We start from the raw sequence: 24,636 nt of genomic DNA, 5'->3' as shown, positions 1-24,636 counted from the left end.
ATATGATTGTAAGAGACTTGAAGGACTTAGTAGTGAAGCTCAAAGGTCTCCAGTATTGATTACATCTCAGCATCAAGAAAACAAAAATCCTCAGAATTGGACCAATAAGCAACAGCAGGACAAACATAAAAAAATATTGTTACCTTAAATTATTTCATTTTACTTGGGTCCACAATCATGGAATCAAGAGTCAAGAAAGTAAACTACGTATTTCATTGGGAAAATGTGCTGTCAAGGACCTCTTGAAAGTGTCAAAGGGCAGGAGGCTACTTCGAAGTCTAGGGTGCACCTGGCTACAAGACTATGGGATTTCCAATCAACCCATATGTACTTAGCAACAAAACTAATATATGAATGTGGAGTCTGAACAATGAATGTTGTTATTGTTGGTAGTGTTAAGTGCTGTAGAGTTGTAGACAAACCATAGTGACCCTATGAAAGAAAGTTTTGAACACAAAACTTTCATCTTTTCTCCAAGTTCATAGTTTCCAGAGGAAAGCTATTTCTTGGAAGTGGATGCCACTCTGGCTTCCAAGCCTGTTTTATTCAGGAAATCCACAAAAACCAAAAGTCTTTTGAAAGTTGAGGCCAAATCAAATCAGTTCACAGCCTATTGTGAGCAAGAGTCACACCTTAGTCTCAACCCCAAACCAGAAAACACACCAGAATGTGGCATTTCCACCTTTCCACTCATCTTCCCAGCCTGAATAAGAAAGACTAAATAAGACGTGATGACTTGGAACCAAGATGAGATTTGGGGAGGGAAGGAGAGTTGGCCATGGACACAGCAATACTCGGCTGATTGGTGGGCATGTTTAACATGAACAGTTAATAATTTTATGGAAGTCAGTCGGTTTTTCTATTCCAAAATTGTCAACTATGCACAAATAAAAACTCCATACAAAAGAAAAAAATAAAGCAAAATAGTGACTTGGAATTGTGCATCTGGAGAGAATATTGATTATGCCATGAATTGCCATAAGAATAAACAAATTTGTCTTGGATGAAGTGCAACCAGAATGTTCCATGGACACATGATGGCAAGATTTCCTCTCACATACTTTGAGCATGTTATTAGAAGTCAGTGTCTCATGAAAGGCATCAGATTTGGTACAGTATAAAGTCAGCGAAAAAGAGGAAGACACTCAATTAGACAGATTAACAGAGTGACAACAAGGGTCTTAAGCACAAACAGTAGTTGTGAGAATGATGCAAAACCAAGCAGGGTTTTGTTCTGTTGTACAAAGAGTCAATGAGTCAGCTTCAACTCAACGGCATGTAACAACAATACAATTTCTTAAAGGTAACACCTAAACCTACATTTGAAGATTTCTTCTTACTGTTTTAGTTCTTTTTAAAAACTGTGTTTTTCCATCCAGGCTCAACAAAAAGACCATTCAGTAGAAAAGCAGTATGTTGTTGTTGTTGTTGTTGTTGTTGTTGTTATGTGCCATCGAGTCGCTTGCAACTCATAGCGACCCTATGTACAAGAGCTCTAAATGCTGTTCTATCTTGTGCCAACCTAGCCATCTCAAATGCACTTATTCCCACCACTCCAGTCACAGAATAATCCATCTCACCAAAGGTCTTCCTCTCCTTCGCTTCCCCTCCACTCTGCCAAACATGATGTCCCTTTCCAAGGACCAGTCCCTCGCAACATGCCCAAAATATGTCAGACGAAGCGTCAGAATCCTTGACTCCAGGGAAAGCAGTATATCTGTGAAATTATTTTGTTTTTAGGAAAAGCTAATTAGACCACTTTTGTTGCTGTTGTTGTTATGTACCATGGAGTCAGAACTGACCAATAGCTGGTCATCCAGTAGGTTTTCAGAGGCAGGAAAACACATGGGAGGAGACTGCCCATTTTTCTCCTTTGGAGGAGCTAGTGGATTCAAACTGCGTGCTTTTGGGTTGGTAGCTCAACTCCTTACCACTAAGCCACCAGGGCTCCCTAGACCACTAGATTAAAGATTAGAAATACATTTTAATTGAAAAATAACAAAGAGCAAGGAGCACCAGGAAACTAGGTTAGAGACACCTGATACCAAGAAGAGAAGGAGAGGAGGTGGCTGCCAGATTAGGATTCAAAGAATTTCAGACTTTTGGGCCAGTCCAGATCTAAATCACATAAATTCTAAACAGTACGTCCTATTGTCATGGATTAAACTGTGTCTCCTAAAACACACGTATTTAATGGTGTAAGGTGGAAGTGTTTAATGATTCCTCCAGGATCTAATAAAAAAAACAGTTGTATATGAATTACTAGTTAACTGCAAAACCCTATCCCAGCCCTGTATTAGCTTGTATCGCATAAGAGTTAAAAAAGAGAGCCCAGCAAATTGAGAGGAAGAGATTTGCAGTACCACCAAGAACCATGAGCCAGGAGTGGAGTGTGTTCTTTTGAACTCAGGTCTACTCCTTAACACCACGGAAGGCCAGAACACATGGAAACCGCCTAGGAACACCTGGCCTACAGATGATGAAGGAAACAAGGACCTTTCTCCAGAAGTGACAGATTGAGGGGACTTCTAGAACCGTCAACCTCAGTTTGGACTTCTAGTCTTCTAAACTGAAAAGAGTATAATTTAAAAATAAAATAAAAAAAGGTCATCCATCTACTTCTGGTATCTCTCTTGTAGCAGAACTAGATATGACTAAGAAATCTAGCATTTTTCAAGTCCCTGAGTATTAACGTGTTAAGCTGCTGATTGAAAGGTTAATGGTTAGAAAACTCCTATATTAAGTCTCAGAAGAAAAGTGTGGTAACATATCTCAAAAAAAAAAATCAGTCATTGAAAACCCTATGTACTGCAACAATGAATGAATGAAAATCCAAAATTTCTGTTAATGTTCATTAAAATAAATAAAAAAAGAAAACCCTAAGGAGAAGAATTCTACTCTGACACATAGATTTGTCACGAGTTTAAATCAACTGATTTTTAGGTATTGGTACATTCTCCTTACATGAAGTGGTGAAGAACTAATAAAACTTTCTCCTGCATGTATGAATTTGATCTACTAATTCTCTAACTGTGTTGTTACCTTAGTAACCTGATGGGGGTGGTGATGTGGGCCACTGACAAACCCACTGATTCACCAATGGGTTTTCAGAGGCTGTGAATCACATGGGAAGAGACTGCCCATCTTTTACCAGCACATTGCCTTACCACTAGGCCACCAGAAATAAAATGTCAGCTATATTACTAAAGTAGTAATTACTAATTACTACTTACTATAAAAATAACCTCTAATTCAGTATGGACAGACCAATATCTTACTGTTGTCATCTAGCCAATTCTGGCTGATAATGGCCCTATTCGGGGTGGGGTGGGGAGAGATGTATCCATCAAGTTTCAAGGCTGTAAATTCTTCCAGAAGAACAAAGACTGAGAAGACTGCCTCCTCTTTTCCCAGTGGATTTGAACCACCAACCTATCAGTTAGCAGTCTAATGCATAACCATTATACAAACAGGTCTCCTTATATAGAAAGAACTACAAACAAATCATAAATACCTTATGAGGACTTGATTTTCTGTGTCTCACTGAATGTGCTGACTCTTATAACTCTGCGGAACATGAAACTTTGAAGCTGGAATAGCTCACATTAATTCCTGACATGGATGGACCTGTGTCCTTGCATGTGAGCTATGCATATGGGTAGTTGCAAAGGCCACTGGGAAGGCAGGCCTGACAACATCACACTGTTCCCTCCTGCATTACAGCTTCCTATGAAGAATGGTACCACATATGCCTCTTGCGGTTGTGAATGCTAAATTAAAGATGCCCTCTGGTGGATACTACAAGGTAATAGTTTATTTAAAAAAAAAATCAACACTTGCCAGTTCTACAAGTCGGAAAGAATCTGTGATTTGTGATAAGAAGGTTCCCCTATCTATCAGGAAGTACAGCACGCTATGAAATCTTTTATAAAGGGAAATGCCATTAAGCAAAGAAGTAATTACCACAAAAAGTACTCCCAAAAATATAACTTACCAAACTATACCAAAAACCACATAAAACCTAAAATAGCAGTAACATGGAGAGTTCCCAGACACACTTCAAGGCTATGGTGACTCGACGCTGAGACGTTGAGTGCAGCTCAGGGAAGGACCTTGGTGGCACCATTTTCACCACTTGGGGTACATGTTATCGCTTTAAAGGTTTGCTGCAAAATAAATACTAGTTTTGTTCTTCGTCTTTTTTCATAGAGAAAAATTCTCTTTGGAAGGCTTTCAGACTGTGATAACAGATACCAATGCACATCATTCATAAAAGTCAAGTGGTATAAAGCAAACTTTGGAAGAGCACGGGATATCTATGCTGAAATTCACATGAATATTGCCTATAGGAGCGTAAGTGAAAAATAAGTAGTCCTCTGGGGCACTCTAAAACACTGTCATTGATTATGTGGACTAAAAGTGAGTACACGGAGAAGTCTCTCCCACAAAGGCACAAAAATATTTAATTTCTTTTTCTTAAAATGAATAATTAAGTGTGGTCTTACCATAATTTGGTAAAATACACATGTTGAGAGGTACCATCAGCAGAACTATACTTCCCAGGAATATAAAGGGCACCTCATACCCAAAAGATTGATACAAAAAGCCACCTAACGGAGGTCCCAGCACCAGGCCAAGTCCAGAGAAAATTTCCAGACTCCCCTAAAAACAGAAAAACAAAAGAAAACTTTGTTAATATATTTAAAGTAAGGGATTATTAAATCAATATTCAATGGGCTCACACATAAAAAATTCTTTTAATCTCTATATTTACACCAAAATAAATCACTAATGAGAACAAAACTAACAACCCACTACAGGTAAATGAGCAAAAGGTATAGGAAACTATTGGTGCATAAAATGAAAATGAAATCTTTCTAAGATATAAAAAGAAGCTAATTTCTACCTTTAAAAGAAATAAACATTGAACCCCAAGATACTTTCAAAGTGACATGATTAGAAAGTTTAACACCATCCCATGCTTCCCAGAGAGTGGGGACGGAAGTTCTATTATCCATTGCTAGTAGAGTGAATGTTACCTAGTGACTCTATATAGCAGGGTAGGTTAGAGCAGAAATGCTCACTACGGTTTCCTAGGCTGGAACAGCTGCATAGTATATAGGAAAAGAATGAAGTCGTCAAGGACGTCATTTTACTTGGATACACAACAAATACCCAAGAGGCACCAGTTAAAAATTAAAAATTAAAAAAAAAGATGTATTGCATTGGGCAAATAAATATGCTGTTAAGGACCTCTTTAAAGCAGGATGCCACTTTAAAAACTAAGGTGTAAGTGATTCAAGCTGTGGTATTTTCATTTGCTTCATATACTGTCATATGTGTATGAAAGTTACACAATAAAAAGAAATAAGGGAGCTCTGGTGGCCTAGTGGCAAGAAGCTACACTGCAATCCCAGAGGAGCACGGCTAGAATCCAGATGCTCTGCTGCAGAAAGAGGGACAATCTCCTCCTGTACCAGTCAAATCCGATTTGACGGTACACACACAAAAAGTAATGAAAATAAAATTTAAAAAAAAGAAACACCAACAAGAACTGATGCCTTTGAGTTGTGTTGGTGAAGAAGAATATCGACTACACCAAAAGAATATGGACTGCCAAAAGAACCAAGCTGTCTTAGAAGGAGAGCCAGAGTACTCCTTTGAGTCCAGGCTAGGGGAAGCACATTATCAGGAAAGGCGTGTCCCTGGAGAAGGATAATGTTCTTGGAGAAGTAAAGGATCAGCAGAAAAAGAGGAAGACCTGAAGGAGCTGGACTGACGAAGTGGCTGCAGAAAAGGAGCGAAGCAGAGGCGAGAACGTTGAGAACGTGAATTCCGGCAGGACTGCACAGGGGGACTCTGAGTCAGAGCTGACTCTGGCACCTAACAACAGTGGGCCGTCATCGACAGGGGCGATGCCTGCCAAATCTTAAATCCTGAGGAGCAACAGGCTGGTACAAACAGCAGTTTCCCATTAATAGCCAAGCACTTAACCACTGTGCCAGCAGAGTTAATACCAGAGGGCAATTTGGCAGAATCTCTCAAACTGATAAATATGCCTATCCTCTGACTTCAATTCTACTTCTAGGAATTTAACTTACAGCGACAGCCAAATGAGGCATGATACATGTATAAATAAGGTTACGCATAGAAGCACCCTTTGTAACAAGAAGATGTCAACAATCTAGCTATTTATCAACAGGTGACGGTTTAGATAAAGTATAGTCAGTAAAATACTATACCACCATTATGGAGAATTGGGGCAAATGGGGGTGGGGAGATAGCTCTTCATACTTTAACAAAGAAATAGCTCTCAAGTGCATTGTTAATGAAATCAGCAAGGCATTAAAGTAAATATAATATGCTACCATTTTTATAAAGGGAGCTCTGGCAGCCTAGTGGGTAAAGAATTACACTGCCAACACAAAGGCACATAGCTCGAATCCACCAGTGACTCTGAGGGGAAAAAGATGAGCAATCTCCTCTCTAGCAATTTATAACCTTTGAAGACCAGCTAGACAGTCAGCTATGAGTAGGTCTGACTCAACTGCACATATGCACAACAAGCATTTGTGTAAAGAAAATAAGGCAAGACATGGAATCATGCTTGCTTTATTTAATGTATATATGTGCGTCATTGTGTATACATGCTTACATGGACTCTTTCTGGAAGAAACGTCTTATCTATTATCTTCTAGGAAAGGGAATAAGAGGACTAGATAGCTGGGAAATAGGTGTGAAGGTAAAAGTGTTTACTAATTAGCTGTTGTTATTGTTGTTATGTGCCATCAAGTCAACTCAGACTCATAGTGACCCTATGTACAACAGCTCTGAACTCTGTCTAGCCTATGCCAACTTCATTGTCTCTAACACACCTACCCGCATTACACTAAGTCAATCAATCTCATCCAGGGTCTTCCTCTCTTGCACCTTCCCTCCACCCTTACAGGCATTAATGTCCCTCTCCAAGGACTGGTTCCTCCTTGAAACAGGCCCAAAATGCATCAGATGGAGCTTGGTTTCACCCTCTCTAGGACAGACCTGTTTGTTCTCTTAGCAGTCCATAGTCCCCAACATATGAAGTACCAGTAGAAGTCAGTTTAATGTAAGTCCAATACTTTTTTTTCCCAGTTTTTATTATTCCCCTTTGTTATCAGTTTTATAAAATTAATCTCTGAAAATCTGCATGTGAGTAGCTGAATATGGTAGCGTTAATAAGATGTACAAAAAGACTCCCCAGTCCAAAAGGTCCTAAGTGGGGTTTGCTATAATGCAGAGACATCAGCAGCTTGAGACTGGTTGTATCCCTTTCTGTAACTTTAAAGAGTTTGTACCATATAATATTATTTTATTGCTGCTGTTAGTTAAAGTGAAAATAAGAAAAATAGTGCCAAGAGAAAAGAAGGGCTTACTATTATACAAGTACTATAGAAACTATAGGGGAGTCCTAGCAGCTGAGTAGTTAGAAGTTGCACTGCTATCCCAAAGGCATGCAGTTCGAAGCCACCAGGCGCTCTAAAGGAGAAAGATGAGTGATAAACTCCTGTTTGAATTAAAGTCTCTGGAAACTGGTGGGAGGGTCAGCTATGAGTCAATTATGACTCAAAAGCACATAATAACAATCATAACAAAGACATTATAGGGCGCTCTAGTGCTGTTGTCTGACTCCAAATACACTCCTCAACCTAAAGGGTGTGAGTCTCTGGCTGTCTGAATATGTCGACAGCTCCAGGATAGAAAGTTGGGCAATCTTTTCCTGTTACAATTTACAGCCTAGAAAACCTGATAGAAGGACACTGTGAGTCAGAAGCCACTCATCACGGCGAGCGAGTGACCGCTAGACACAATAACCATTTTAAATAAATCTCGTCTGGAGAGCCTTTAAGAAGTCACAGCTTGCAATTTTACATTCTCTGACGTCATGGAATACACTCCATAGTTAACTGACTTTCCACGCTTTGTAAAAGGTACAGTATTTCTACATTTATTCAGAAAGGGTCATCTTGGTCAACTATTATGTCAGACATTTTGCTTTTTGGTGAAAATTTTCTACAGAAACTCAGTATGCCAGCACTGGTTTCCCTCTGCTGATCAGAAAATATAATGGAGTGCTACCAACAAAATGGGAATTTCTTGGGCAACACTTCCTACAGTATTGCATAGACAAAGATTTTAAGAAATTAACAAGTGCTATCTGGTTAAAGTAAGTCTATGTTTAATTTGGGAAGCAGAATATTAAAGTATCTTTATTCCAGGAGCCTTAGTAAACACTAATGTGAATGGACAGTGCTAAATTTGGGGACAGCATACAATACACTTCAGTAGTGTTAACGTTACAAAACCTTGATTCATGGAATATGTTTAGGGATGAGAGTGCTGAACCTCTTTGAGAAACATATTTCCAGAAAGTGTAAACAGTATGCCTGCCACAAAGGCTACCACATGCCAAATGGTTATGGAACTTAAATGGACGAATAGCTATATGGAGATGTTCAATGCAAAGTTAGAACTCTTATGCAGCAAGCAATGTACCAACAGAGCAGACGTACAAACTATAACATTATGGTAATATACGGGTGAAGAGGGAGTGCTTGGCACTAAGCTCTGTCAGACAAGCACATGCTAGGAGGTATGAGAAACAGACAATGAGATCTTTAGTGACGAAGGCCCCCTTCATCAATATTCATCACTAAAGAGAAAAGAATATAGAAAAGTCTGTCAGGGGTCAGGGAGGCAGACCACAGATCTAGGTCAGAAATCTTCCATGTCACTAACACTGGGCCCACATAATTCTCAGAATTATAAGAGAATATGTATCAATATGATATCCCCATGTTCTAAATTTTCATGACAAAGTAAGATAAGTCAGAGACTAGACACACTTAAGGACCTTGAGATGATCCCTAAGGCCCTGTTGATGAGGCTGGCGAGAACAGAGTAAGGATTGCGACATGAATAGAGAGTTATGCCACCAGAGAGAACTCTTCTTAAGAGGAGGAGTAATTTAGGCATCTTGACTACAAACTAGAATGCAGAGAGACAGGAAAAAGAGTACTGAGATGTGTAGAAAAAGCATGGAAAAATGGAGTATTATGTTTGCCCATCAAACTTCCTATTTAGGCAATTCTAAGAATAGCCATGTAGTGCCAGCCTGGCCACCAGCAGCAGAATGCAAGGTAAGGAAACAAAAACAAAGAGTAGAGAAAAACAAGTGGAGAAGACTGAAACTTGGCTTTAATATTGAAGGTCAGCCTGGACTAAAAGCAAAATGGAAATAACTTCTAAAATACATACCAATACTGTGGCCACGTTATTTGGAAAGGCCTTTGCGAGGATGGAAAAAGATGCGGTTATCGCTGCGGCAAAGCTTACCGCATCTGCCACTCTCACGAGAAAACACATAGCAATAAAAATTGGCCCATCTGGAAGCTGGTCCAACACACTAAAAAGAAATAAAGGAATCGTCAGTTATAAAATTGGATTTCATTTATTTCTGTCCATTTTTTTAAACTATTGTCTGAAAGCACTAGTATATTTCAAATGGCCATTAGAATTGACCTCTTTAGAATGAGTTTTTTAAGTAATCACTGTCATATTTTCATTAGAGGAAAACCTTTTTTTTATAATCTAAGGAGAAATGATGTCAGTTTAAAGACTCACGTGCACCCAGCCGTGCTATAAGTCGGACAATAGAAATGATGACAGAGAAGTATTTATGCCTTTAAGTTGTGGTGTTTCCGAAGAGTACTGAATATTCTAAGGACACTAAAAGAATAAACAAGTATGTCTTGGAGAAATTGCAACCTGAGTTCTCCTTAGAGGCAAGGATGGTGAAATTTCATCTCACCCACTATGGGCATGTTGTTAGGAGTGACCAGTCCTTGGAAAAAGACATCATGGGCAAAGTGGATGGTGAGCCAAAAAGACGAGGACCCTCACAAGATGGACTGACACAGTGACTATTGCAACGGGTCCACGTATGTCAGAGATGATGAGGATGGCACAGGATAGGACAAGGCTCAGATCTGTTCACAGGGACACTATTAGTCACATTTGACTTGACAGCATCTGGTAATAACAATAAGAAGATATATTAATGGTTTAACTTCCCTTTCCTGCTGACGTTATCAGTCCCCTAGATGATAACACTGCATAGGCCTTGTAGGAATCAATGGGTGATATAAAGGGTTAAGTGTTGGGCCAAGAAGTTTGATGGTTCAAACTTGGCAGATATGCTTCAGAAAGCTCAGCAATTCAATTATGAAAGGGCACAGCTTTGAAGCTCCTGTGGGGTGTGGTTCCCATCTGTACACAGAAGGTCACTACTGTTAGAATGATTCCACAGCAACTAGAAACAATGACAACTGCTACAAAGGCCTCGGGAGAACATGCAGAATCACCCTGATAAGAACCTACACAGAAAGACAGACCTAGAGCGATCCAGGTTCAAGAGAGGGCCCAAATGTGGAAAGAAAAAAAAAAGGCAAAAAAATAAGACTTCTTAAAATTTTTTTTCAAAGAAAAAATCAATCTAAATTGTATCTGATAGGAAGGATTTACTGAGCTTCATTCAGAATAATCTCACTATAAGATGTCCATTCGCTATGTTTTTCCCCAAGTGCTCACTCTTCTAAGTAACTGTCCAGTGGGTTGATAGTTTGAAGAACTCTCAGATTGAGATCTTCCATAGCCGTTTTCCCTCTGGCATTCATTTTCCCAGCTCTGGAATTAGCTGTACTTTCAGAAGTGAGCATGTGATCCTGGCCTAGTCAATCAGAGTATTCTCTTCCCACCTAGCCACAATGGTGGAGGGAGAGGCTAGGAGTTGAGTTCAGATCAGTGGGTTTCATACTGGGATTCTAACAGGGATTACTGGGAAAGTGGCACTCACGACACTCTCTTCTTTCCCCTGGAGGAGCTGAGGGGGTGGGAGGCAGGGGCTCATGCTCTGTTCTTTCCCTGGAGGAGCTGAGGGGATGGGAGGCAGGGGTAGGAAAGGAGAGAGAGAGGTAAAAGAAGGGGGAGAACATCTTGCCACCTCAAGAGGAAAACTTAACCAAGAACCAACCACACAAAGAGGAAAGAGAAATGAGAAGGTAGGGAAGTTGGAAAAGATATTTAGTAGCTCATTTCAATATCCTAATCTTTTCTGCTCACCATGGATTAACACAGTGCCTGTAACAATGGGCTCAAGTGTATCAGATGATGAGGCATAAAATGGGACAAGGCTCAGATCTGTGGCTCACGGGGTCACTGTGAGTTATCGTTGACTCGAAGCACCTAACAACAACAACAGTACTCCTTGAGCTATTCTTTAAGTAAAAAAAAAAATCAGGTTTTTGTGTAGGAATTAGGTTTCTGTCAGTCCCAATCACCAGGGTCCTAATAACTAGATTCAATAGCCAGCTTAATTGGGATCCCCTGGAGGACTTCTATCTTAAGATTAACTATGTTCATCATCACTCCCCACACCTCCTCATCTGTGTCTGGCACAGACCCTGAATTTAACAATCAGGACTACTGACGGAAAGAAGCCAGCAGCCTTTCAAAATGAAGGTTCTGAAATCTGTTCAAACTCCCCAAGAGATGAGAAAATAACTTACCCAAAGAGAATTGTAACTCCTCCTGAGACAAACATTCCCGCTACAAACATAAATTTTGCTCCAATATGCACAAGCTATAACAAATGTCAAAGAAGAGTGGTAAATTGATAACTACTTCAAGTCTGTGTTAACACAAATAAACCCACTGTCAGAAAACACAGGACTTTGAGAAGACATGCAGTTATTATAATACTATGAAAATTAAATGTAACACTTATAAAAATTCCATTCATTGTTATTTATGTTTTGTAATGTCTCTGATCAGAACTGTGAATATAAAACTCTGCATGACCAATCATGCTTTTCGCACAAAATTTACACACGGAAGGATAACATATTGTTTACAAACATGGAAGAAGCTAAAAGTCAATCAACCCCGAAAATAGAACTGTCAGCAATAGCATAATTCATAAAATAGAATGAGGTTTCCATATCAACCAAAGCTGAAACCAACAGAACTCAATGGAGCCCGGCTACTACTACTGCTACTGTTCACTCACTCGTTACCATTGAGCTGGAATTGACTCATAACTGACCCTTCAGCGGGTTTTCAGAAGCTGTAAATTGAATGGGAGGGCATTGTCCATCTTTCTCCCACAGAGCTGTGAATTTGAATTGCCTGTCTTTGGGTCGGCTGAGTAACTTCTTAACTCACTAGGCCGCCAGGGCTCCCACTACTGACTGTTGTTACTGCTTGCCATCAAGTCGGCAACCACTCACAGCTGACCCTCCAGCAGGTTTTCAGAGGCTATAAATCACACAGGAGCTGATCTCCATTCTTTCTCCTGAGGACCACTTAACAACTATCTAGGGCACTAAAAAGGTCCTAGATAGAATGTGAGAAAATGTACGACAAAACTCAGGTTACTAAAAAAAAGGCCTTACACACAAGGCTGACAGACACTAGAAGAACTCTTATTACTCTAAAATAACCTTTGGCCTTAGAATTGAATTTATTTCTACAAATCACCTTTCAGTCAAATAATAAATTGGCCATTAAACAGTATCACCTATAAATAATGTGCGCCCTTAATTGACTGTATGAGACCAAACAGTGAACAATTATTTACCCAAAAGCAACCATGAGAAGAGAAGGAAGAGGAAGGAAAGTGGGATCCGCGTAAAGAGAATAGAACAGAAGTAATTAGAATGCTTGCACATGGTAAGGATTGTATCAACGGCACTGACAATGTGTATATAAACTGGACTACAGATTGTTGCATAAGCTTTCCACTTTTATATATATATATAGAAATAAAACGGCTAAGCCACCAGCGCTCCTCATGCATAAAATAGTGGTTGATGGTTAATTTTATATTCATTAAAATAGAATTAATATTTAAATAAATAGAAAATGATAGCTAATTTTATATTAATTCAAGTTATATACCAATAAATTGGAATGACTCATTATAGAATTTTTATCATATCAAAGCATGTGTATAAACTTTAATACTTACATATTTTCCAAACACCAATGATGCCAGCAAATCAAACACAGCATAACATCCAAAGATCATACCAATAATTGTATTGCTGGCTCCCTTCTTTTCAGCCTTTAAAGAAATGAGAAATAAAATGACATTTGAAAGAAAAATCAGCATCAATATAAAAAGATTGGTACTTTCAGAAAAGCAAATTTCCTGTGACCTTCATCTGGCTCCAAATTCAAAATTATCATTGCAGAGAAAATACATTGGGGAAGGGAAAGAAACTCTGTAGTTTCTATGAAGTAAAAAAACTATAAAGTAAAACCTGGTTTCCAACATGAAAAGAATTAATTCATCAAACTTAGATAGAATTGTTAGGCCCAGTTGGCAAAAATCAGAATCTACAACAAAAGCCCTTGGGTGGGAAAACTCGGGTGCTGTTTCACCCATGAAACCAAGTATATACTAATCTAGACACACTGCATTTCTGGCATCATATTCCTGTATAAGATCAGACTGCACTTAAAACAAAAACCACCTAACAATCAAAATACTCCACAAGAGGAGATTCCATGATCTGGCACATGGCCTTACCCAAGGCGCACCCGGACTGATCCTGTGTTTCTGACATTATTTCCAGCCACCTGACACCCTGCTGGTTCAGGGTTTGGCTATTCAAATCCATACATAGGTGCCTTGAAAAAAGGTTCTGGTGACATTTTGTGCCTGACATATTGAAGAAGACAATGTGCTCCTTCCTGAAACACAAACATAGAGCAGAAATGTTCCTCTGACATTCTATGTTCTCCTCAAAATCCTTGAGCAGTTTATCACCCACCTATTTTACCTATTAATGTTCACATTATCAGGAAAGGTGAGTCCCTGGGAAGGGCTATCAAGCTGAGAAAGCAGAGAGTCAACAAACCCTCAGTGAGTTAGACTGGCACTGTGACTGCATCAGTGGGCGTAGCATTGGAGCGATTGTAAAGACGGTATAGGATCAGGCAGGGGTTTCAGCCAGTAGTACAAAAGGTCACTATGGGAGAAAGAAGGATGCATCCCTGGTGTACACCTTTCCTCATTTTGAACCTTGCAATGTTTCTCTGCTCTGTTCTGTTACTGCTTCCTGGTCCAAGTATGGTTTTGTTGTTGTTGATTGCCTTTGAGTTGAACATGACTCATAGCGACCCTATGAACAAAAGGCCTGAAGCCTCTCTACAACTATCGACATTCATCAAAGTTCACAGAGTTTCCAGAAGCATGTTGTTTAGGAAGTGGATGCCACTTGTGAAAGCACAAACAAGTGTTCTGACATTCCCATTCTTCTCAAGGTTAGTCATAATTTGTTGTGATCCACAAAGTCAAATGCCTTTACACAGTCAATGAAGCACAGGTAGATATTCCTCTCATACACTCTGCTTTCACCTAAGATCCATCTAACATTGGCTATAATGTCCCTGGTGCCACAGCCTCGTCCAAACCCAGCATGCACATCCGGCCGTTCTCTATTGATGTACTGTTGCAGACATTTTTGGATAATTTTCAGCAGAATTTTGCTTGCATGTGATCTTAATGATATTGTTCAATAATTTCTACATTCTGTCAGATCACCTTTTTTTTTTGTATTGGGAATAATTATTAATCTCTTCTAGTCAGCTGGCCAGTCTTCCAGATTTCTTGGTTCAAAATCAGGAATTGTGTATACCAAGGATGCATCCTATTGCCATATCTTTCCAATATATATGTAGAACAGATCATCCAGGAGGCTGGACTTTATGAAAAAAGAAGGTGGCATTAGGTTTGGAGGAAAACTCATCGACAGCCTGCATCCTGTAGATGATACAATCTTGTTTGCTGAAAATGAAGAGGACCTGAGGCATGAGAAGATCAAGGGCAGAAAATTGTGTAGGTTAAGCTTTGTGCTTTTAGTATGTGGAACTATAAATTTTGTATTTTGTGTTAAATGACTTAAACTCGTATTTAAACTTCTTCAGTTGCTCTGTGGTTGTTTTTGTATATCATTGAGTAGGAACTGACCCAAAGCTGACCCTCCAACGGATTTTCAGAGGCAATAAATCACATGGGAGAAGATTTCCTATCCTTCTCCAATGGAGCATCTGGTAGATCTGAACCACATGCCTTTTGGATTGCAGCCTTCACTATGGATTGAAGCTCAACGTCAAGAAAACAAAAATTTTAACCACTGGGCCAATTGGCAGCACCATGACAGACAGGGAAAGAGATTGAGATTGTTAAGAATTTCAGCTTGTTTGGTTTCACAATCAAGACTTGGTACCAGTAGCCAGGAAATGCTAATGTGAAACCTATACTTGAATGAAGAGGCAGTCTTCAGAACAGAGCAAGAAAACACTGCATGGTTCAAAATTGGGAATGGTGTACACCAGGGATGTGTCCTGTCTCCATACCTTTTCAGCCTGTATGCAGAACAGGTCATCCAGGAGGCTGGGCTCTATGAGGAGAAGTGTGGGGTCAGGAATTGGTAGAAGATCTAGCAACAATCTGCGTTATGCAGATGATACAACCCTGCTTGCTGAAACTGAGGAGGACCTGAAATGCTTGCTGCAGAGGGCCAAGGACTACAGCCTTCAATATGGATTGAGGCTCAATGTCAAGAAGACAAAAGATTCTCACCATAGGACCAGTTGGCAGCATCAGGATGGATGGTGAAGAGACTGAGATTGTTCACAGCTTTAGCCAGCAGACTAACGCATGGCTCCACAATCAACACTCTTGGCACCAACAGCCAGGAAATTAAAAGACATATTGCGACGGGAAAGTCTGCTGTTAGGGACCTCTCTAAAGTACTGAAGAGCAATGGTGTCTCTCTGGAGACTAAGGTGCGTCTGATACAGGCCGTGGTCTTTGCAATCACTCGTTATGCATCAGAGAGTTGGACAATGACTAGGGAGGACAGAAGGAGAAAGATGCCTTTGAGCTTTGGTGTTGGAGAAGAGTATTGAGGGTACCATGGACTGCTAAGAAAACAACAGATTCCTGCTGGAGAGGGTTAAACTGGGCTGCTCCTTGGAGGCAAGGATTCTGAGGCTTCATCTGACATACTTTGGTCATATTGAAAGGAGAGACTGGTCCTTGGAGAAGGACATCATGCTTGGGAGGGTGGAGGGACGGCACAGGAGGGGAAGGGCCTCTAGGAGGTGGATTGATTGGGTGACAGGGGTAATCGGGATGAGTGTGTCAGAGACAATGAGACTGACACAGGACAGAACAGAATTTAGAGCTGTTGTACACAGAGTCGCTATAAGTCACAAGTGACTCGACGGCACATAACAACACCACCACTTTGGATATATTGTTAGGATTCAGTGACTGGGGTAATGGGGGTAGGTGTGTCAGAGACAATAAGAATGGCACAGGATACAGCAGGGTTTAGGGCTATTGGACATAGGGTCACTATGAGTTGCAGATGACTCAACAGCACATAACAGTATTGTTAGGATAAGGTATTCCTTCAAAAGGGACATCATGCTTGAAAAGATAGAGGGTCAAGGAAGGAGAGGGTGACCATCAGCGAGATGGACTCTTACAGAGGCTGCAGTAATAGGATCAAATATATCAGAGATGGTAAGGGCAGCACAGGAATCAGCAGGGTTTAGATCTGCCATTAGATCTGTCACTATGAGTCAAAACAACTCAACGGCATTTCACAACAACATGGCAAAAAATAGTAAATGAAAGGGAAAGCACCAAAAGGTGATGGAAGGGATATACCGAGTAAATGAACCAGAAAGAATTTGTTGATGCTCAACTGTTTCAGGAGGCAGCATACAATCAAGAACCAATGGTAGTGAAGAAACAAGGTGAAGATGTGCTAAAGGTTTTTAGAAAAACAAATGTCTATGAATTGATAAAGAATGAAACATGTCAGTAATTAAATCAAGCACTGGAAGTGTTCATTCATCTACGCAGAAGATTTGGAAGGTAGTACATCATCAGCCAACTGGAAGAGATCACTATTCATGCCCATTTTAAAGAAAGTGGTCTGACAAAACACGAGAATTATTGAACAGTATTATTAATACCACGCACAAGTTAAATCTTGCTGAGGCTGATTTTATAAAATGATTGAAGAAGTACATCAACAGGGAGTTTTACAGAAATTCAAACTAAATTCAGGAAGGCCCGTAGAATGAGAGATATCATTGCTGATGTCAGAAGGACCTTAGCTAAAAGCAGTGACTACTAGAAGGATTTCTTTTTAATCTGTGTTTTCAATGTGTGAAAGATAGTCAGCCATGAGGATCAGATCAAATTTTAAATAAAATTCAGAAGGACGAGAATTCCAGAGCATTTAATTATGTCCATGTAGAACCTGTTCCTAGACTCACAAGGGGACACATGAACAGAAGACACTGCATCATTTAAAATCAGGAAACATGTGTATAAAGGTTTTAACCTTTTATCTATGTATCCAGTCTGTATGCTGAGCCAATAATCAGAAGCTTAACTATATGAGGAAGAACACGGCATCACATCTGTAGAAAGACCAACAACCTGCAATATGTAAATAAAACAAATTTTCTTTCTGAAAGTGAAGAAGACTTGAAGTACTTACTGATGAATATCAAAGATGACCATTTTCAATATGGATGACATGGTAACAAAAAGAGAACAAAAATTCTTACAACTTAGCCAATAGGCAGCATCATAGTAAATGGAGAAGAAATTGTAGTAATTTCATTTTACTTGACTTCATAGTCAACACCCTTGGAAACAGCAGTCAAGAAAACAAACAGCATAAAGCATTTCACCAATCTGCTGCAAAAGACCTCTTTAAAGTATTAAAAATGCAAAGGTGTCACTTTAAAGGCTAAGGTGTGCTTGACTTAAGCCCTAGTATATGCAATAGTCTCATTTACGTAAGAAAGCTGGGCAATAAACAAGGAAGAAAATTGATACTTTTGATATTTGCTGTTGGCAAAAATACTGACTATACCAGGGACTGTCAGTAGAAAGGAGCTTTACAGAAAAGTCAGCAGTTTGAAGCCACTACTTGCTTTAAGGAAGAAAGATGAGCGGTCTTCTTCTGTAAAAATCTACAGCCTCAGAAATTCAGTGGAATGTCTAAGAGTGATGGCTTCAACTCAGTGGCAGTGGGTTTGGTGAGCAGGATGAACAAATTTGTCTTAGAAGTACAGCCAAAAAGCTCCTTTAGAATTAAGGGTGATAATGTTTTGCCTCAAGTATATTAAGACATGTTATCAGTAAGGACCAGTTCCAGATACAGACGTCATGCTTGACAAACTGGAGGGGCAGTTAAAAAGAAGAAAACCCTCAATGAAATGGGCTAGCGCAGCGGTTACAACAATGTGCTCAAAGATAGTAATAATCCTGAGACTAGCAGGATCGACCAGTGCTTCATTCTCTTGTACAGGGTCACTATGATCTGACTGAAGAGCGTCTAACAACAAATGGATCCACAAGCTGCTCTGTGGGAGAAAAATGGGCAGTCTCCTCCAGTGCCTCTGAAAATCCACTGAAGGGTCAGCTATGAATCCATTCCAATTCGGTGGCAAACAACAACGAAAGAGCAACTAATATGTACTGAATAATCACCATAAGCCAGAATCACTATGAGGCAATGCTGGAAGTAGGAGTGGCATCCACTTCCTAAATAAATTGCCTCCAGAAACTCTAAACTTTGATAAATGCTGATAGTTGTAGAAGGGTTTTCAGGCCTTTTTGTTCATAGGGTCACTGTGAGTTGTGCTCAATGTGAAGGCAATCAACAACAACTACAACATGTAAATAAGTGATACATTTTTAGTTGGTCTTGTCTCATAGGAGGAAGCTCTGGTGGTTTAGTGGTAAGGAGTTGCACTGCCACCCCAAAGGCAGGCAGTTCAAATACACCAGCTGCTCCTCAGGAGATAGATGGACAATCTCTTCCCGTTCAATTTACAGCCTCTGCAAACTCATTGGAGGGTCAACTATGAAATGCTAGAGCTGAATTAATTTCACAGAGTAGTACAGTGACTTGGGAAGGTTACTTGGTCATTACAGATCCTAACTGTAGTGGAAATGGAATGGTGATTGCTGTCTACTGAATTCCAGTTACCAGGTGCTACGAAGTTGATTCTGACCCATGCAAAGTCAGGGCAGAACTGTGTCCTGTGGAGTTTCCAAAGGCTGGTTTTGGTGTATATTTTCAGAAGTATTTATCCGGGCCCTTCTTCCAATGTGCCTTTGGGTTGACCCAATCAGCAATGTAATTAACCATTTGCATCACCCAGGGACTTTGGTAGGTTTGATTCCCCAAAAGATATGTTCATGTCCTAAGCTAGAGCCTGTGAATGCAATGATTTTTGCAAAACGGTCCTTATGGATGTCATTTATTTCAAGATTTCAAGAGAAAACCATCTTGTTTTTTTTATTGTTTTTGTTGTTAGAACAACTTACAGTGACCCTATAACAACATATCTGAACCCTGCCCTATGCTGGGCCATCCTTATCACACATTTGAGTCTGTTTCTGCAGACACTGTATCAATCTATCTCACTGAGGTTCCTCCTCTCCTTTGCTGACCATCCAACTTTCCAAGCATAAAGTCCCTTTCCAAAGAATAGTGTTTTCTAACAACATAACCAAAATAGGTTAGATGAAGCTTCACCATCTTTGCCTCTAAGGAACACTTTGCCTGCATTTTCTCCAAGACTTTTTGTTCTTTTGGAAGTCCATGAGATATTCAGCATTCTTCTTCCACATCACAATTCAAATGCATTGATTCTTTTCTTGTCATCCTTATTCACTGTCTAGCTCTCAGATGTATAGCTGGTGACTGGAAAGATTGTGGCTTTAATTAGACACACCTTAGTCTTTAAACTGACATCATTGCTCTTCAGACTTTGAAGAGGTTCCTGTCAGCTGACTTTCCCAAGGCTATCAAATCCCAATCTCATAGTTGCGGCTCCAAGTATGTTTGTTGACTGTGGATCCAAGCAAGATTAAACCACTGACAATTTCAATCTTTTTCTCCATCTATTTTACTATTGCCTATTGGGCCAGTGGTGAGGACTTTTGTTTTCTTGATGTTGAGTAATCCATATTGCTTAGAACTCAAAAAATACTCAAGCCATTATCTTTAAGGGAGAACTGACTTGTAACTGACCATCCAGCAGGTTTTCAGGGGCTGTAAGCCTCATGGGAGAAGACTTCCCATATTACCTTCCTGGAGCAACTGGTAGACTTGAAATTACCTGACTTTGGGTTGGCAGCACAAGCCTTTACTCACTAGGACACCAGAAGATAGATCCAAAATTCACTGACACTAAATCAAGAATGCCATGGGAGCTACCTCATAGCAGTAACACATACTGTGTACCCAGTAAGACAAAGAAGAATTGTTGTTGTTGTTGTTGTTGTCGTTGTTGTGTACAGTAGAGTCAGAAACAACCCATAGCTGACCCTCCAGCTGGTTTTCTGTGGTCACTGCATGGTAGGAGAATGCCCATCTTTCTCCCACAGAGCAGCTGGTGTCCTCGAACCTTCGGGATTGCAGCGCAGCTTCTTGACACTAGGCTCCCTTAAGAAGAATGGCCTCATAGAATTTCTACCAAGGCTGTAATCTCTGTGGAAGCTGACTGCCACATCTTTCTCCCATAAAGCAGCTGGCTGGCTTGAACCATTGCCTTTTGGGTTAGCCTCTGAATGCTGTGCCACCTGGGCTCCTTAAATCCAATGACAAGTATTTTTGTAAGACAAACATTGAGGGAGACGTGAGGCACGAGAAGGTCATCAAAGATGAAGGCACAGATTAGATGGATGCGGCCACATGCCAAGGAATGCCTGCAACCACTAGGGATGGGAAGAGGCAAAGAGGGAGTCTCCCCTGGACATTTTGAAGAAACCTAGCCTTACAGACACTTTAATTTCCATGTCATAACCTCCAGGTGTGGTGCACATTAAATTCTTGCTGTTTTAAGACACCAGTTTGTGGTGCTTTACTATAAATGACCTAGGTAGTGAAGAGGGGATTCTAGTGGCACGCTCCATACAGAGATGTGCTGCTAACCCAGTGACTGAACATCTCAGGTGGCTTGAAACTACCAACAGCTTCACAGGAGAGAGACGGCCATCTCCTCCCTTTGTGATTTACAGCCTCAGAAACTCGGTGAAGGCTAACTAACGCGATGGCAGTGAATTGTCTGACAACGTGTCGGTAGTGACATAAAATCATACACAGTGGCAGTAGCCGCACATTTAGAAAGTGGATCCTGCTTCATACTAGGAAGACAGAAACAACAGCTATTAACACACATGATCCTCCAACCGAGCAGCCACATGACCAGAAAAAGGGGAAGCAGAGGTAGGAATCTGCCACCAGACTCAAGGACCGGTGGTGTGGCCAGGAGGGTTTCCCTGCTAAGCCAGACTGTGCATCCAGACTTGTGGTTAAAATCCATCAGCAGCTCCAGTGGGAAAAGATGGTCAATCTCTTCCTACTCGACAGCCTCAGCAAACCAGCGGAAGGTGCTGCTGCAGATCAGTGCCGACTCACTGGCAATGAGAGAGGCGGGAAAAGGAAGAGCTGGCGTGCGCTGGTGGCACAGTGTTTAAGCACTCAGCTGCCAGCCAAAAGGTAGGTGGTTTGAAATTAGCAGCTGTGGGAGAAAAGTGTGGCACTCTGCTTCCATCAAGATTCACAACCTTGCAAATCGTATGGGCCTGTTCTACTCTGCCCTACAGAACACAGTGTATTCCAAATGGAATTTGAAATTTTAGGTTCTAAGTTGTGTTGTTGGTTTTTTTTAAATTTTATTATGAAAAAACATGTTGGGGATACATGGAGGTGAGGGTTGGGAGCAGAAGGGTGAAAATTGCAGGGATGCAGTTGCAAAGCTGCACAATTTGGTTGGTGGGGAGAGCAGGTGAAGGAAATGAAAAGGATCCAGTGGGGACCAGATGATTCTGGACAATGGTAAGCATAGCCCAATGTTGATTAAACAAACTGATTTTTTCACTTGTGTGTTTCTCATTTGGGAATTGGGCACAGATTCTCTAGCTTCTTCATGCTGAACAGGGGCGTGGATGTGAAGGGGGAAAGGGAGCACACTTTGTCACCTTGCTGGTGGTCTTGGGTTGAAGCTGCTTGCCTTCTTGTTCTGTCAGAAGATGTTTTCCTGACATTTGCTGCCCTCTGGACTGCAAAGGGTTTTCCCAGGTGGGTCCAGTGTGGATGGCTGACTGAACCCTGAGGCTCCATCCTCCTTTGCTTCCTTAACTGGCTGTTGTATTTCCTTTTTTGTCTCTGGAACTGGGTTCAGGGTCAAGTCTGGAGTAAAACTTAGTGTTAAAGTTACCTATAGAAAAGGGAGCAACTCTAGAGAGAACAAACTTGTGAATTACAAATAGAAGGGCTTTGGGGGTGTTACTTACGGGTGTACTGGGGGAGAGGGTGGAAGAAAGTAGCCTCGATAAAATTGTCTGTATATCCTAGGCAGTTTTTCTATCCAGGGGTCTGATGGTACAATCCGAGGGCTGAGGAGCTCATCCCACAGCCAGCCGGGGGCCAAACGCATGGCTCGCCCTGCTGCCTAAGTTGTTTTTTTTTATTTTATTTTGTTTTGTTTTGTTATAGCCCCTTAACCCTTCAGCTTGCAAACTGATGCTAGGTTATTCTCTTTTAGATCTGTGAGAAGAAACACCACAAAAAAGCCTACAATTAGTGTAAATGAGGTGGTATTAATTAGAATCCCTCAACTGTGTAGTACAACTAGACTCTACAAGAAATTCAGGTCAGAACCAAGACTGTCACTAGATTTCATAAGAAATCCTTAGTGCAATGAATGCACTTTACAAAAATGATGGCACTTTACAAAAACAAAAGCCTTCTCATTGTAATCTGTGTAAAAGCTTACAGAGCAAATTTGTTTCCCAGTCAACAGTTAACACACGTTTTATAATACTGAGCACAGGCCCACACGTAACAGCACTCTTTCTACCTGCTCCAGTTCTCTCCTTTCCATTCATCTTTGTTTCCTAATCTTTCCTGCCTGCTGAGCTTTATCCTTGGGCAAATGGTGCCCTTTTGAGCTTGTATGATTCATTGATCTAAGGAGTGTTCCTTCCTCGTGTTACTGGTCGCCTTATAAGCCATTCCTTTGTGTGTCTGCAAGTTGAGTCACAGGCAGTGAATCGCTTTTATAAAGCTTTGCTAACCATGGTTTCATAATTCCCACAAAATGATTGGCTGGGGATATGCAAATAATATGTGCAAAACTCTTGCAGGGATTAGAAAGTTTACCATGACTGGTGGCCTAGTGATAAGCAGTTATACTGCCAACTCAAAAGCACGTGGTTGAATCCGTGGAAAAAAGAACGTCAGTCACCTCCCATGTGATATACACCCTCCAAAAACCCACTGGAGGGTCAGGTGTGAGGCTGTTTAGACTGAACAGCTTGTAATAACAAGAACATGCAAACAAGGCAATGGTGTCCTACCAAAGGGATTGAAGTTGTACTGCTAACACAGAGGCAGCACTTCCCTAGTGGCCTGAAGCCATCAGCAGCTCCGACAGAGAAGATGGGCAATCTTCTCCCATGTGATTTACAGTCTCTGAAAACTGGAGGGTCAGCTATGAGTCAGTTCAAACTCAATGACAATGAGAGAGAAAAAGAGGTGATCTAAAAGAGTGTGGGAATTATCAAATAATATCACATGAGAGAAAAATCCTGCTGAAGATCATCCAAAAAAAGAATGGATCAGTACATTGACAAAGAACTACCAGAAATACAAGCTCTTCTAAAAGAGGTCATGGCACTAGAAATCTTGGCTGAAAGCAAAGAGTACCAGAGGAATGTCCATTATTGGGTTTCGTTGTTTCAGTACTTTCATACTGTGTTTCGTTACTTTCATACTGTTTTTAATTGACTATGCAAAGGCATTTGACTGTGTGGATCTCAACAAATTATGACTACACTTGAGAAGAATGAGAATCTCAGAATACTTGATAGTGCTTATGCAAAACCTATACTTGGACCAGGAAGCAGTCCTTAGAACAGAGCAAGGAAACACTGGATGGTTCAAAATCAGGAAAGAATGCAACAAGGATGTGTTCATAAAAAAAAAATAAATAAATAAAAATAAAAGGATGTGTTCATTTCATAAAAAAAAAATAAATAAATAAAAATAAAAGGATGTGTTCATGTATGTGTTTTAATCTGTATGCAGAACAGATCATTTGGGAGGTAAGCTTTATGAGCAGGAATGTGGAATCAGTATCAGCAACAACCTGTGTTATGCATATGACACAACGTTACTTGCTGAAACTGAGAAGGATCTGAAGCATTTGCTGCAGGTAACAGACTGTAGGCCTCAATACAGATTAAAGCTTAACATTGACAAAGAGTCTCACCATTGGGCCAATTGGCAGCATCATGACAGATCAAGAAGAGACTGAGATTGTTAACAATTTCCACTTTCTCAGCTCCACAATCAACACTTTGGCACCAGCACTCAGGAAACCAAAAGATAAACGGTAGTGGGAAAATATGTCTTCTGGGACCTCTCCAGGGTGCTTGTTGTTGTTATGTGTTATGAGTCGTTTGCAACTCATAGTGACCCT

At 40.5% G+C, this 24,636-nt stretch overlaps 1 protein-coding gene across 1 annotated transcript in view; it reads right to left on the bottom strand.

The window, feature by feature from the left end:
* The window catches only part of SLC18B1 (solute carrier family 18, subfamily B, member 1), a 50,911-nt gene that overhangs the window by 19,141 nt on the left and 7,134 nt on the right, over positions 1-24,636 (bottom strand). The window contains exons 3-6 of the mRNA XM_006885014.1: positions 13,064-13,159; positions 11,604-11,677; positions 9,295-9,442; positions 4,506-4,662 (exon numbers count right to left, since the gene is read on the bottom strand). Coding sequence (XP_006885076.1) covers positions 4,506-4,662; positions 9,295-9,442; positions 11,604-11,677; positions 13,064-13,159 — 475 coding nt within the window. The remainder of the gene's footprint in view (positions 1-4,505; positions 4,663-9,294; positions 9,443-11,603; positions 11,678-13,063; positions 13,160-24,636) is intronic.

The sequence above is a fragment of the Elephantulus edwardii genome, unplaced genomic scaffold, assembly GCF_000299155.1.
Source record: "Elephantulus edwardii isolate Elephantulus edwardi_28Jun2011 unplaced genomic scaffold, EleEdw1.0 scaffold00039, whole genome shotgun sequence".
NCBI lineage: Eukaryota > Metazoa > Chordata > Mammalia > Macroscelidea > Macroscelididae > Elephantulus > Elephantulus edwardii.
The sequence above is the reverse complement of the archived record's forward strand: the minus strand, read 5'-3'. Positions and strand labels throughout refer to the sequence as shown.